Genomic DNA, 16302 nt, shown 5'->3' with positions numbered 1-16302 from the left:
GCCAAGGTCATGATCTAGCCTAACATGGACGTGGCATTTGCAACATTCATTTGACTTGCCTATATTCAAATACTAGTAGATAGGAAAGAATTGTGCTTTTCCAGAAAATAAAATCACAACGCGTGTGTGTTTCTCACTTCTCAGGGCACATTTGCTCTATTATCTTAGCAAGGGTTAACATTAAATTAGAGATGAAAGAATCAATTCTTTGATGAATTGAAAACTATACCATTACTCTAAGATTCGACAAATAACTTTTTGTACACAAATGATTTGAGTTCACCGGAGCATTTGTTATCATTGAAGAAAAGATCAAACTAGGGTCAATGTCAAGTATTCATATTCAAATCCTTGTTGGGCCGACCAAATAAGACTCGATATATAGATCTGGGTTGGGTACAGACCCGTTAATAGAAAAAAACTACTCCGTATTCCTTTTTTTTTATATAATTTTTGTTTATTGATTAGAATTTGGATTATGTTATGTCCTCTTCAACATATCTAGATCATTTCGTATGGTTGTCATGTACTGTCGAGTTCATATCGTTATTAGGTCAACCTGATACAAACCAACTCAAAATGGCATGTCAGAAATATCTTGGACTCTAACGACATTATCTGAGCTCCTTCAACATTCTTACCTAAACAACCACACTAGCACAAATGAGATGAAAATTTCAGTTAATGGCTCCACAAAATGACATGGTTATCTAGAGAGATAGGAGGAAATCACTTTAGTGATTTAGTTAGTACTATTAGAGTTTCATTTTGCAATGGATAATTTTATGAGCTCAAAATGACAACTGTCTGATAGCAACGGAATACCTTCAATTTATGATAATGGTGTTGCAATATTTTCTTTTTCTCCTCCTCCTGGCTTGCTGAGGATTCGTGCAGTATCATTTTTTTACTTCCTCTATTGAATATTTATCTGTTTCTAACAAAAACAAGAAGTCACACTTGGAATCAGGTGCGAACATCGAAAAGTTCTCATTTTGACACGTCCAGCCTCCCAATTTTGCCTTTGGTGGTAATAGAGTTGTTTGCCATGTTTTTAATTGCCTTGTTGTACTGCAACCAAGGAAAACATACAGTCCGTAGGAAATATGGAAGCAAGTTTGTAAAGAAATAAGGAAATGAATCAAAGAGAGGATTTAAAACAGGTACTATTATAATCCAGACACAAACTAACACAGGGATCCAGACTGTGATATATTCGTTGAGTGCCAAGTGAAAAGAGTGAGCAAAAGTACCTCTTTAAGTTGAAACAGGCATGTTGAGACTCAATAAGAAACTAAGGCCAGCTTCTACTTAATTTATCTATTGTTCAAGCATTCTGTCTACTTTATGCTCACATTGAAATGTTATTTGAGCTTTGTAATGAGTCGAAGGACACTTATTTGCTCATGTCATGGCACCATTTTCACTAGGAGACTGTTGGGACGAAAACACAAAATTTATGGTCCAGAAGAACAGTACGAACTCTAATTTTCCTATAAATTCAACCCACTGGCATTTGGAGACAATAAAGCATAATATGAACTTGATACTCCAATTAAAAGAACCTTGATACATACTTGTCTGGAAACTGAACTTCTTGATGAGAAGGGTGACAGGCGACAGCCTACGCAAGCATAATGTAGATGTAGAAGTTTCTAATAGCAATTTAAGATATCTAAAGCACTGGATGAATATTTCAAGGACTTACAGTTTCAGAGTGGAGTGCTTTAGACCCTGTTGAGTTGATCAGACAGAGATTTCAAGCCCGTGTCCAGGCCACTTTTGATGGCTTCTTGTCCGTTGACCTGTTTAATCACAATTTAACATGTTCTAAAGCCAATGGCATGCCCTTTATAAAACACAGATTTGTGTGAGAGCCTTCTGAAACATCCCACCACCAGCTGCAGTGAGTTTCATCATGGGAATTCAATTTCTGCCTCATATCTTTTGCTGGACAAGCAGCACAAACAAGTAATGGATTACAAGCTGATGGTTAATAAGGTACCTGGCTTAGTAAATCCCATTATTTATCCTTTATCGAATTCCAGAAAGTGAAGCTATCACTATGACAATTTACTTAACTACTGATAAGGTAGCTCTTAGACAATCAGTTGGAGTCGAGGCATTCAAAATTTCTAGAATTTAGAGGAGTAGGAAACTTATCGATTTTTCTCTGAATAAAATATTGAACATGCAATCATTTTGTTTCTACATCAACTAGAGGAGATCTGGTATACTTACTCTATACTGCTAATTCTTTTGTACTCCCTCCGTCCCAAGGAAGATGAACCCTTCCTTGGGTGGCATGGGATTTTATGCAACTTTATTTTGTGTGTTAAGTGGAGAGAGTAAAGTAAGAGAGAGTGAATAAAGTAGAGATAAATGTATTTCCATTTTTGGTAATGGGTCATCTTGGTTGGGACAAACCAAAAAGGAAAGTGGGTCATCTTCAATGGGACGGAGAGAGTTACCTTGTTTACTTGCATGATGTCACCCTGAACAGAGTCCAAGATCAGTCCAAGCCTGCTCAATGAATTTTTTATCGTTCCAATTCTGTGTTAGAGCTCTTCGTTAAATGACCTGTTTATAAGAAGAAGTTCAGAAACCCTTTCTTACAAGATGAGGATGAATTTTTCTATCCGTTACACGCATCATTACTAATCTAACTAAGAATTGCTTTAACTTTGTTTCCTAGAAAGATCCACCTAAAATTCAAAATTACAGTAGTTCAGATATTCATGGAGTTATGCTGACTTGTTACTCTAGGAAAACTTCTCGATAAAATATTTTAAACTACTAAAGAATGCTTCAGACAGCCAATTATTGGCAAAATACTACATTGGGAGCATTCTACCATTGAGCTCTTTTTTTAAAATCCAAGTTTGTGAAAGACGCATGAGCCTCATGCATGAGCATGATGCGTCTTTCATCTGCTTGTTCTTCTATTGCTTCTGATTCCCGATTCTATTCAAGTGAGACGCATGAGCCTAATGGGTCTCTATGAAAGATGCATCATGCTCATGCATGAGTCTTATGCGTCTCTCACAAACTTGGCTTTTAAAAAAAGAGCTTTCCATATTGGGAAGCTCAATGGTAGATCTCTCCCAAAGTAGAATTTCGCCTCAAAATATTTCTACCTCCAGGCTGCAATTAACAGTCAAGGTGCAAGTGTTACATTTGTGTTCTTGACTAGACCACTTGCACCTCAAGTGGTTGGATGTTGTAGATACAATCATCTGATTCTCCTCTCGTGCAGATTCACTTAAAAGTTAAAGGCAAGCAGCTTGTCCTCCTCGCTGAACTCATTCTATCATGAGATTGCATTTTCTATATTTTCGATTCAGGTGAAACTTAGCAGGATCAGCAAGAATAAAGCTAACAAAGGCGAAATAACTGAAGGAGGAACACTGACTATAAACTATCTCAGAGAGAGTATCCTCTTTAAAATTATGAATTAACCCACACAACTAAATGTAACTATACGTTACAACATGCATATATATTGGTAAAGACTGAAACACCAAGAAACATCGTATGCATCACCACCTCATTAGTCATAATTTCATCTTGAGAATTGTATGAAAACTGAAGAAACTCAGCTGAGGTTGTTGTGGCCGAAGCTGTGAAGCCGTCTGGGATCGAAGAAGACTCTAATCCACTGGAAACCCCACTCGATCTCCTTATTGAGTCAATTCAATGTATGCCAACCAACAGGGCGAAAAATCAACATCCGAGCAACATTCACTAATTTTTATTAACAGCTTCACTGACTTTGTCACAGAATATTCATCATGAAGACGTACATTAATTACATATCTTGTCATTAAAATATAAAAAAATGGTTCTAAAACTCACAGACTGAAAAAGGAACAAACCTAGATTGAGGAGGATATACAGAGATGGAGCTGAGCTGCGGCCGCAAATCCAACTTCGGCTAAAAATCGAGGTTTCAAATCTGTTGAGATTAAAAATTCGGAATTTCGAGATCAAACCAATTTCCACTCAATCAAATTTTTGCAGAGAGTGTTTGAAATGTAGTGTGGGTAGAGCCTAGAGGAGGGAAAAGAAGTTATATTGGGATTTTATATATTGAGAAGTTGGGTTGAAATGTTGGACCCACAATTTATTGTTTTAGATATGGGCTTTTAGTTGGGCTACTTCTTGCAATTAATATGAACATTTGAGGAGTACACTACTAATTTCTCTTTTCACAAATTTTTTGTTGTTGCTAATAATCAATCAATGCCTAATGTTTTTTATTGGTAAATGAATTAAATTTAAAGGTCATGTCAGATTCGTATGTATAGTGTAAAAAACTTCGTATATATAGACTGCAGTTACTCCAACATTAATTTTAAAAAATTAAAAATTAAACAAAACATAATGGACTATGTACCAAAATAGCGAGATTGGCAGGTATGTCTATTGGTACATATCACAATCAATGAATTCAGATAATTATTGTAGTGATTACTTTTGAACCAATCTTAGATCCCAATTTCTTGAAGCAACCTTTATAAATTGTAGAAAATTATATATCAAGTAATGGTAAGTGAATTTGAATAATTAGAAGAGAGAAAAAAAGAGGTGAATTTGAATAATTAGGAGAGAGAAAGAAGAAAAAATAATTGTTCATGTTATGAAAAATTGAAGGGGACCAATTTTACAGATAAATCAAAATGAAATTATACGACTTTCTTAAAAGATCTTGTTTTTTTAAAAAGTATTCATTCAGTTCTAGATAAACCATTTTTTGTCTTAACGAATATGATGCTACATTTTTTAAAATGAAAAATTCTCTCTATTTTATTATTCTTTTACTTTTCACTTAACACACTGCTTTATAAAATTTTAGATCATTCAAAAAAGAGATTATTTTCGTGAGATGGATAGGAGAGATTACATTTCGTGTTTACTGAACAATAGAAGTTTGTATCTCTAAAGTAATAGACTAATAGTAGTAGTAGTAAAATGTGATGAATTATTTATTTGAGTTAGCGTGTATTTACACTATGAAAAGCCAGCAAATAATTAAAGCAGGCCGACGACGATTTAGTAGAGGAGAATCTTTTATGGACAATGGAATATTCCTCTATTTTGAGAGGACCGGCTCATTTTTTTATATATTCACCAATGGTCTTGAGTCTTGACCTTGTAACCAAATAAATAATGGAGTATATGTTTTTACTAATAAATTTGGTATGAATTTATCAATTTATTACGGGATCTATCGACCATTAAATAGCCAGAATATTACTCATAGACTCATACGTTCGAACTCTTTTTGTTAGAATACGACTCTTACATCCACACATGTGGATTTTATTCAAAATGGAAATATTTACTACTATTTATCAGGTTTTAATGAATAAATATTATGGTTTTCAGTTTTCATAAGAAATTTAATTCAACTTTGCAAAGATGTTATTTCATTTTGTTTGCCACTATATATATTGCACAAAAACTCACTATTATTTGTCAGTTTTAAGCTAATAAAAAAATACTTCGTGATAGTGACTATCTATTTTATTGCATAATTGTCTATTGAAAACCAAATTAAATATTTTATCCTGTCTCCAGAAACGCGTAAAGATTTTTAAAAAATGGAATTGATCGATAAAAAATTTTCTTGATTCTTGACGTCATCAAAAAGTTCAAGTAATACATCATTTAGATAATGGAAAGGTACGATTACTAGGAAGATAAAGAGATGTCAAAATCTAATGTCAATGGTTTATTATAAATTTGGCCATATAATAACTTTAACACGATGTGGTCACATTAGTACGTCTAAATTAATTATATTACTGTATATGAATCATACATCGATAAATACTACCATCAGTTAAAAGGAGGAGAAAAATTCAGAGTTTATAATTTACTCCTTATTTATATTTTAAAAGATTTGAAACACATCAAAATTGGCTCAAAGTTCATTTTCAAGGGAATCATCCTTTTTTCTAGTATCTACTTTTTGTAACTACATCTCCACGATTGCCAATCGTCGAGTCTCTTAGTTTAGAGCATCCGCAATGGTCGGCTAGCGATCGGCTAGCCGATTCGTCGCGCTGGCTGATCGGCTAGCCGAATCATTGCAATCAGCCAGCGCAAAATTGGCGAGCGGATCGGCGTGGGTTCGCCGATCGCTCGTCGCTGGCCGAAACGCTAGCCGATCGGCTAGCCGCCATTGTGGAGGCCCGATCGGCCAGCGCCGATTTTCGAATTTTTTTTTTTTAAAATCATATATAAACGCGATTTTCGTTTCATTTTCATTTGCACCACTTGTTTTAACGAGTTTTCTCTCTCTCTAACTTTCTGTTCAAGAGCATCATCGAGTGATGGATCACAACAACGAGTCCAGTCCGGCAACCAGCGGCTCTCAGACTCCCACAGTACCCGTGGGATCTGGATGGGGGCAGATGGGCCCGGGATTTAACATCCCTTGGAATCAGATGATGGGGATGATGGCTGGTGCGCCGGGGGGGGCGATGGGGGGGAACCAGGGGGGTATGCCGGGGGGTATGCCGTGGGGGATGCCGGGCGGCGGGCAGGGGAGCGGCGGGCAGTCAGCGCCCGGGTGGGGGGTATGCCCCAGATGCAGCAGCAGATGATGCTGCAGCAGATGATGGGGATGATGTGGCAGGGGGGGATGCCGCACGGTATGCATCCCGGGATGCCGGGGGGGGGGGGGGGGGGGGGGTGCAGGGGTCACCGGGAGGGGACGCGGTATATCGGCCCTCGCTTGATTTTTTGACGGCTTCGTCTCACACGTCGACCCCGGTGGAGACGCAGTTCTCTGGCGATGACCTTCTGTCATTGCATGATATGGGGATCGATCTCGGGGACGATGATACTCCCGTTCGAGCGACGCCGGCCGCGCCGAGGAAGAAGACGAGGGGGAAGGGGAAGGGCAAGGCGGTCGGCGAGTCATCGCAGCCCACTGCCACCGGCCAGAGGAAGTGGACGGAGGATGAGTACGCCGCGGTGGCCAAGGGGTGGTTGGAGGTGTGCGACGATCCACTGGTTGCGAACAACCAGCGGGTCGTCAACATGTGGGCGAAGATCAGGGCTGCCTATAAGAACCACTGCCCGCACGGGAAGGACTTCAGCAACGAGGAGGTCCGGAAGGGGTGGAAGCGCACCAGGGCCGCGGTGGGCCGTTTTGCGAATTTGTACGCCAACGCCCTCCGTCAGCTCAGAAGTGGGCAGACTGAGGACGACGCCCGGAGGATAGCCGCGAGTCAGTTCCCCTTGGAGGGGAAGTATAAGGAGTTCACCTTCTGGGAGTGCTTCTTGTTGCTGAAGGACTCCGAGAAGTTCCGGGCGGGGTGCGACGCTGGGTGGCCGAAGAAGCAGCGACTTAACTATAGCGGCGACTACAGCGGCAGCAGCGGCGGATCCCACGACCTCCCCCCGGATGCTGAGGAGTTTCCATCTCCTCCTTCATTTACTGGTCGCCCCCGTCCGGTTGGACAGAAGCGGGCGCAGCGGGCTGCGAGGGGTGGATCCCCCCTATCGCCCCGCGAGGTCCAGTCCTCCGCCCTCCCAGCCGCCCCACTTGAGTACACTCTCCATTCGCGTAACCAAACGCGGGCTCAGATGTTACAGGTCTTCCGAGAGTGGAAGAACGCCACTGACCCCACGGAGAAGAGGTTTCTTTACGAGATGCTCGAGAGCATGCGTGCTGATTTAGAGATCGCGAGGTCACGGCTGGGGGGTTCCGACGTGGGCTCAGATACCACGGGTGGCGGCAGCGGCGACGAGGCGGGCGACGGCGACGGCGATGAGGAGTAGAGAGTGGCGGGGCTCGGGTGTTGAAGCCCTTTTTTTTAAAAAAAAATCATGTACTTTTTTTTAAAAATCTTTGTACTTTTTTTTTAATGGAATGGATTATTTTTCCCGTATATGTGTCGTAAATTTAATTCCGTATATCGCAATTTTAATTCCGTAAATGTAGTATATTTTGAATTATTTTTATTGCGGCTGGCCTATGGCTGGTCTATGGCTGGCCTAAATCTGACGTGGCAGGTGATTTTTTTAGTATTGCTGACGTGGCAGAGGAGAGAATGGCTGGCCTATGGCTGGCCTAAGCACCACTGCGGATGCTCTTAAAATTTAAAATGATCATGCTATTATTCTGTCGAAAAATTAAAGATAGCTCTTTTTGCCGACTTTACACTTTAATATATTCTATAGCCACCATCTTTTTACCAATAAATAATTTTATCTAAATTATCTCATTTGATTTATTTCTTCTTCTTCTTCTTTTGTTCTTCTAAAACTAATACTAATAGTAATAATTATAATAAAACATAACTATTTTTTAAATCTTAATGATAACAAAGCAGTTTAGGTCAATTAAGTTTTTTTTTAAAGTTATATGGAATATTCCTCTTTCCGTACCACTCAAATTAGTAGTACGTTTTTTAAACGTCCACTATATTTGATCCATCTCCTAAAACGATACATTGCTCTATCCATTTTATTCAAATTTCTATTTTATATTTCGCCTCATTTAATTTACATGAGCTATCGTGACCAATAGCAAATGTATCCATTAGACTGGGCTTATAATGAAATATATTGAATCATATAAGATAAATAATTATTTATTTCTGTTTTTTCAAATTTATTCGGTGAGATGAGTACGAAGTTCGCACTCTAATAGAAACTTTTATCCAACCAGATCAGATGACTTTGTCACACCATCCTATTCACGGACATGGATAGATCTAGCATTTTGGCAAGAAGGGCAAATGCCCTATTCTATTCGTTGAAGTGATGTACCAACTCTTTGTCCCACTTTAGAACTTTGATTGGAATATTCTGTAAATGGTAATACTCACTCATATATTATTATAAAACTAGTAATATATAAAATAGGATTCGAATTCCAGTGTCTTTTTTTCACCAAATTTCTTTTACATTTCTTAAAATTTGTGTCAAATTCAAATGAGACTTCTATTACCTACAACTTTTCCTACAACACTCTCTACTCCACCTCTCACAAACATAAGTAATGGGCCCACTATCATATTTTATGTTTATGAGGGGTGGAGTAGGGGGTGGTGTAGGAAAAATTGTAGGTGATCTCAAGCAGTTAGCTGAGCCCAATTTTCAATTTTAACTCTATTTTTTAGAGCAGTTGTCACATCCCACAAAAGAATAGAAATTCATAACAATTATAATTCCTCATGTGATGAGCCAAACATCTCCAACGTCAACCGTAATTGATATTATGTTTCGATGCATCATTTCCCTCTGCTCCAAAGAATATATACTTTGGGTTCGACACGAATTTTAATGTAAAATTGGTAAAGTAAAAAGGAGGTAAAGAGAAAAAGTACTTGAAGTATTGTTAGTGGAGAATGAGTCTCACCTCATTAGAGAGAAAAGAGTTTCCAAAATTAGAAAGTGCATATTTTTATGGGACGGACTAAAAAGGAAAAAAATGCATATTCTTGTGGGACAGATGGAATACTACTTTTATGGCGTCTTGGGTATTGGGTGAAGATGGTGCTTAAATTTTCACTCCCACGGTAAGGGATTGGCCAAACCGTTCATCTTTAAAATGGATAAAAGTAATACTACAAGTATGTAAAATTAATGGAATGTGTGATCTGCGCAGTATCCCGCTGTGCATTTTACCACAACAGGGGATCCCATCCCATCACTAATAATATTTAGTCAAGTCTCCAGTTGTGTGTGCTCTTCTTTGCTAGTCATTTTTGGGTTTCTAGTGTCTTGTTTGTTGAGTTATTGATTGTGTTGTTGTGGTACGGTATACGTATGACCTTACTATGGCTCTCTTAGTTCCAGTGCGTTGATTGTCGGTTTTTCATTGTTTTCGTATACTTTCTTGCTTGCCTCTCTTTATTGACTCTAAACACTTTATTCTTAATAATAATAAAAAAACATTAGTAATACTTTAGACTTGATAAGAATTGGTATTGAGATAATCAATAGTTAGAAGAGTAAAACATATGTTTTTCAATTAGAATCTATGCTTAGTCCGAAATATGTGGGGTTTAATATATAGGAAAATGGAATAGCCGAACCATTTTTAGGAATTGTAAGCAACCTTCTTCTCTTGTACTACTATGTAGTAGCATTTGATTGTGTTAATTGATGTCTAATTTTCAACGCATAATTAAAAAAATTTGTACTCCACTTCAATTGAATTAAATGAGCTTTTTCTATTTTATATTTCCACTTCAAAATGCTACTTACGAAACAGTATTCTTACAAAATAATGATGTATTAGTATAAATTTTTATTTAAATTTGCGTGATCGTTCACACAATGAATTATGAATGTCATAAATTACAAATCAAAAACCATTAATACGTCACGTATTATGACGGACAGATACTATCATTTCAATACTAAAACTTTCATAACTATTTTGAAGTCTATTCTGTAAAGAAAGTTATGAATTAATATTAAATTATAAAACGATCGCGAACTTTAATCAATTAATATTTTTGATTAATTATGAAGAGAGATTAATAAAGTGGATTCAGCTTGACTTGCTCTGCAAATCCACTTCACCAAGACAAAAAACCTTCGTAATTTCCCAACAATTTCATCAACTTGTTTATAGATAAAATGTAACCATCATCTTCAACTGTTTTTATACTAGTATACAGCCAATGATTCCGGACAAGTAACCCCTTTCATTTCAACAGCCGCCATTTCTGCAAGCTAAAATCCGACCCACTAAAAGTCCCTTTCCGTTCAGGCATTTCATCATCCATGTTAAATGCATTATTTTTCAATGGAAACATTTAAGATTTTGTGATGGCTGTGATGGAAATTCCGGGGGCCGTTAACATAATTCGGTACCGGGAGATCGATTTGGCTCGATTGAGTTTGAGAGGCAGTATGAGGGGTGAGTCGGAAATTGTGCAAGAATTGGAGCCCGTAACCACGCCGTCTCCGGCTCTTAGGGAGGAGATGATGTACGTGGCTTTGGGGAAAGATGTGAAGGAGAGTGAGAAGACGCTGATGTGGGCCTTGCATAATTCTAGAGGGATGAAGATTTGTGTTCTTCATATTCATCAACCTGCTCAGAAAATACCAGTGTGTTAGTATTCATTTCTTGCAAAATTCCTTTTTTTGAGGGGATAATTCTTTTTCTAGATGCACTGTGTACTCGTTTTCTTGATTTAGAGATTGGTCTTTTCTTAGTTGTTTTGGTATTTTTGATTGTATGATGATTATATGTTATCTATTGGTATGTAGTTTGTGAAATTCACACAGGTTCGGTGTTTGGGGTTGTTCTTGTTTCTTTTTTTTTTTTTTTTCCTGGTAAACCAATGTCCATCTCTTTGTTGGATTTCTTTTTCTTGTTTTTTATGCCTATTTTCACTCTAGCAAATATCATCATGTCATAGTTATAATTCTGTAATGATCAAACAGATCTAATTGTGGTTAGATATTATCACCTTATTATATTGTCTTCTGTGTCATTGTTATGAACTTATGATCTAGTTTGCATTTGGATTACATGTTATTTTGAAGGGCCCATGTCACCCAGAAACAAAACAATGCAATTCAACTAAGTTTTGAGAAAACGCCAGTTGAGGTCCTAATCATTTGGCTCGTCTCAATAATATAGTTGAATCTTTACATATGGTTTTGTTTGTTTTAGAAAGGTCATAAGTATGAATTGCTGACTTATGTTTTTTGCTTATTGGTTTGCAGTGGGTACTAAGGTTGCAATTGGTAGGTTGCAAGAAAATCAAGTAAACGCGTATCATGAAAATGAAAGACAAGATATGGTTAAGATTATTGACAAGTATATCCGAGTATGTGAACGATCAGGGGTATGAACTGGTCCTTTTGCTTTATTAAAGTTTTTCTCTCCTGAAAATTTCATTCTAGAAATCCAGTTTTGTCCTTACAACTTGAAAATATAACTAAAACGACAACTGGCGTGGAATTTAGCATGTGATTATCAATGCTGTATCATAGTATTACCTAGGATAGACATAGCTGCCTTGTGCTCTTACTATATTGATATGGAGTATTATTTACTGAAATTTGGTCTTGCATTTGACCTGCATCTGGAGATAATGCCATCCGCACACTTCTTCTTAGTTCTGATTTCTTTTGCTTATTTAGGTGAGAGCTGAGAAATTGTGCAAAGAAATGGACTCTATTGAGCAAGGCATAGTCCAGCTCATATACGAACATGAGATAAAATGGCTTGTCATGGGAGCAGCAGCTGATAAATCTTATTCGAGGTATAATGCGACATGTTTGTTCTATACAATAAAAAAATCAGGAATTTTATTGAACAGTGTAGATCATGTACACATTAGTCATTAAGGTTAATAATTCACAATCTTGGAGATGTCTCTGCATAGTTTATATGGTCAATCTTCTGGACAAATGGACTTGGTTCCCAGAAAATCGGAATCAGTTTTACAATGCTACACAGTATACTGGGGAGATGGCAGCTTTTGATGTATCTTCCTAATTATTTTCTAGCCTACTTAATCAATTCCTAATCATATTACTAGTGAATATTTGCCATTTGCTAGGCTGCCTCATTATTTGCAAGGTGGTGGCAGCTTGTGATGTATCTTCCATTGACTTCATAATTTCTTGACCTTCTGTCTTGACTTTGTTTGTCATTTTTTTTGTCGTGATTGTATAACTTTATAATGTATACTTTTCAGGAAAATGAAGGAGCCCAAGTCTAAGAAAGCAATCCATGTGCGCTTGGAAGCACCTGCTTTCTGCCAGATTTGGTTCATATGCAAAGGAAACCGCATTTATACAAGGTATGTAAATAGTGTTGTATTATTCGAGGCTCCTGCAATTCCTGTTTCCTAGTATAGAAACCATGTGTTGACTTTTGAACTAAATAGAGAATGTAAACCCGATCATTTGTGGTTGACAATCAAGTTCTTTATCTGATTTTGTACTCAAGATTCATTCGCAGCATGACAAGTCTAGGTCTGTTTTCTTCGATCTGCTGACTAGTTCTATGATTCATTTCTATCTAGGGAAAGTAAAGTAGATGGAATTAACATAGAGGTAGACTCTCCACCAGTTCAAGCAAGTCCGAATTCTGAAGCTGTGCAGACCTGGAGATCACGCTCACTTGCTGAAGGGGAAAGGGGTCAAATGGAGCTTCAAAGTTCAGCAACTAATCACCGTAGGTTCATGTCTGAAAATAATGGTATGCACTTTAGCGGCCCGGGAAGAGGTTCTCCTCATAGCAATTTGAATGAAGAACGTAACTCTGACTGGGACAACCAATCAAGGAGAACTCCTTCAGTAGGTTCACGCTTTTCTACATGTTCGTCTAGTGAAATAATTGATGATTCGATTTTAAGCCACCTTTCAAGCACTCACATCCATGGGGAGTATCGTTCAGCTTCAGTGACATCCAGTGCTATAGTAAGTATTTCACCGAAGTTTAATAGAACTGTCTTATATAAGCAGCATTGGCAACTCTACATGCCTAACAAATTGAACACAGTTTACATTGCTCTTCCATGAATATATATTACAATCCTCAATTGTATGCAATAAGGTAATTGTGGATGTCTGGGAAGGTTCCCATAGTGTGGTGAACTTGCAAATACTTCTTAGCAGAAGCTATTTGGATGTTTTTCTAACTAGTTTATGAACTTGATCAGGATGGCAATATGGATGATGAACTTTATACTAGGCTTGAGCAATTTGTAGAGGAAGCACAAAGTTCCCGGAAAGAAGCTTATGAGGAATCACTCAAGCGTAAGAAAGCTGAAAAAGATGCCATTGATGCTTTTCGCCGAGTAAGTCTTGAGCGCCACTCCTATCCTCTGGTTTCTTGTTCAGAATTAGAAGGATCAATTTTGTACAGAGACGAGTATTATGTTGCTTATTCACATTTTAAATGCACTGGGTCTCCATCTCAGCCAATTTTTGTTGGAGAAATTATTATTATTGTCATGTTTTTATAAAATGCAAATACTTTTTTATCAGTTTGCTTGAGCTGTTAAAATTGAGGAAAAAAATTGCAGTTTTAGTTTTGGCGCTGTGTTATCCTCCCAACTGATTTTCAGGGTTGCCAATCTTTTAAGCAAAGCCCTCATCAGTAATGACTTGAGAGAGGCTAATACATGTCGAATTTATATTCTAGGCCAAAGAATCTAACGCAATGCATGCCGAGGAGCAAAGACACAGAAGAGAAATCGAAGAAGCACTATCAAGAGCTAGACAAGAAGCTGATAATATGAAATGGCAACTCCGTGAGGTCACGGAAGCACTCAGAGTTGCCGAGGAACAGAAGCTTTCCCTAGAGCATCAAATTGCGGATTCCGATAAGATGGTGGAGCAGCTGGAACAAAAAATGTATGCAGCTGTTGAACTTTTGCAGAGGTACAAAAAGGAAAGAGATGAATTACAGGTTGAGAGAGATAGTGTCCTCAAGGCGGCGGAGGATCTGAGGAAAAGACAAGCCGAGGAAGCATCAAGTTCATCTGTGTCTCAGTTCTTTTCCGAGTTCTCTTTCTTCGAAATTGAAGAGGCAACAGCACACTTTAGCCAAACCTTGAAGATCGGTGAAGGGGGTTATGGGAGTATATATCGAGGGGACCTTCGACATACTCAAGTCGCTATAAAAATGTTGCATCCAAATAGCTCGCAAGGACCTTTTGAATTTCAGCAGGAGGTAAGTTGTTAGATCTCTGCTCATTCATATGATAAGTTGTTGCACTTAATTTGTAGGTCTTGTTGGTTGGTTGTTAGTTATGCGTGCGCATTGCCCTGATCCCACACCCTCGGCCTACCAAATGCCGCAGTTAATGTTTGGTGAACACAATTTTAATTTTAAATTGACTCATGACACCTCTTGTTTCAGGTAAATATCCTGAGTAAGCTGAGGCATCCAAACATAATCACCTTGGTAGGAGCTTGCCCGGAAGCTTGGGCCCTCGTTTATGAGTACCTATCCAATGGAAGTCTTGAAGATCGCCTCGCTTGTAGAAACAATACACCGCCATTGCCATGGAAAACTAGAATCCGTATAGCAGCAGAGCTATGCTCTTCTCTAATCTTTTTGCATTCTTGCCGCCCTGAGGGAATTGTCCATGGCGATCTGAAGCCTGCCAATGTACTGCTTGATGGAAACTTTGTTTCCAAGCTTAGCGATTTCGGAATATGCCGCAAGCTCCCTCATGAAGAGTTATCAGAAAACACGACGCTATGTTGGAGGACAGAACCAAAGGGGACACTTCTGTACATGGATCCGGAATTCCTCGCAACAGGAGAGCTCACTTCAAAGTCTGACGTGTATTCCTTTGGAATTATATTATTGCGGTTGTTAACAGGAAGACCTGCACTGGGGATAACCAAGGAAGTTCAATATGCATTAGATAACGGTAACTTGAAAGATCTACTCGACCCAACAGCTGGCGATTGGCCATTCGTGCAAGCAAAACAGTTAGCTCACCTCGCCCTCAGCTGTGCTGACAAGAACCGTGGCTCTCGACCAGAACTTGATTCTGAGGTGTGGAGGGTGCTCGAACCAATGAAAAGATTCTGCGGGGGTTCGTCCATCCTTAACTCTGAAGAGCAGAGCCAGATTCCTGCATACTTCATCTGTCCTATCTTTCAGGTCTGTATATATTGCTTACATATACACATGCTTTTAGACAGCATTGATCATAGATTTTTCCAAGAATCTCGAAACCAACCCGATCTTTCTTACCATAACTTCACAACTGAGTGTAAAACCTTAGCATTTCTTCTCCTAACTTCACCATTGCTATGTGCAGGAAATCATGCAAGATCCTGTGGTTGCAGCCGATGGGTTTACGTATGAATCGGAAGCGTTAAAGGGATGGCTGGAGAGTGGGCATGATACATCACCCATGACTAACCTTAAGCTTCCAAACACCGATCTGGTGCCTAACCACACTCTCCGTTCTGCAATACAAGAGTGGCTGCACCAATCTTGAAGCCACTCTCTGTACATTGTCATATTAGCAGCACCTGTTTATAGGCTTATTACACACACACACATACATTTGTCGTACAGTAGTTTACTACACCTGATTTGCTCTTTGGATTTCAGTTTGTGCTTCTCTTTGTATCGTATTAGTGGCACCTGTTTATAACTTTGTATAGCAGTTTAAACAATGTTTTGTACTCGGATTTATTTTAAGCTCTTGATTCTTCAATAAAATATTTGCATTTGTTGCAGACAGATTTAGCAGATTTTTTCCGTTCTATGCTGTCTGATTAGTAGATCATTGTTGAAATTTCAATAAACAAATAAATTTTAATATTACATTTATCTAA

General features: G+C 38.4%; 1 protein-coding gene and 1 long non-coding RNA gene across 8 annotated transcripts; one reads left to right on the top strand and one right to left on the bottom strand.

Annotated features, from left to right (window-relative positions):
- Nucleotides 1–808: 808 nt before the first annotated feature.
- LOC125204985 (uncharacterized) lies at nucleotides 809–4034 on the bottom strand. 6 transcript variants are annotated; one of them, XR_007173686.2, is made up of 7 exons: nucleotides 3876–4034; nucleotides 3547–3770; nucleotides 3176–3327; nucleotides 2472–2580; nucleotides 1709–1950; nucleotides 1578–1624; nucleotides 809–1071 (listed from the first exon to the last, which is right to left on the bottom strand). It is a non-coding gene; the product is annotated as an uncharacterized LOC125204985 (long non-coding RNA). The 6 variants fall into 6 exon arrangements; XR_016132503.1 differs by having other exon boundaries at nucleotides 3138–3770; XR_016132502.1 differs by having other exon boundaries at nucleotides 3176–3770.
- A 6496-nt stretch (nucleotides 4035–10530) lies between these two features.
- Nucleotides 10531–16203, top strand: LOC125207314 (U-box domain-containing protein kinase family protein). Of its 2 annotated transcripts, none has more exons than XM_048106601.2 (9): nucleotides 10531–11086; nucleotides 11707–11828; nucleotides 12127–12248; nucleotides 12687–12791; nucleotides 13017–13413; nucleotides 13656–13793; nucleotides 14141–14671; nucleotides 14861–15616; nucleotides 15777–16203. In XM_048106601.2, exons 1-9 carry the CDS (start codon nucleotides 10801–10803, stop codon nucleotides 15957–15959), a joined length of 2640 nt encoding a protein of 879 aa, XP_047962558.1. In that variant the 5' UTR covers nucleotides 10531–10800; the 3' UTR covers nucleotides 15960–16203. The 2 variants fall into 2 exon arrangements, with proteins under 2 accessions (XP_047962558.1, XP_047962560.1); XM_048106603.2 differs by lacking the exon at nucleotides 10531–11086 and adding an exon at nucleotides 11524–11587.
- Nucleotides 16204–16302: the final 99 nt, after the last annotated feature.

The sequence above is a fragment of the Salvia hispanica genome, chromosome 6, assembly GCF_029641045.1.
Source record: "Salvia hispanica isolate PSC_SH4W2 chromosome 6, Shi_PSC_v1, whole genome shotgun sequence".
Taxonomy (NCBI): domain Eukaryota; kingdom Viridiplantae; phylum Streptophyta; class Magnoliopsida; order Lamiales; family Lamiaceae; genus Salvia; species Salvia hispanica.
Note: the sequence above shows the minus strand (reverse complement) of the source record. Positions and strands in the feature narration are given on the sequence as shown.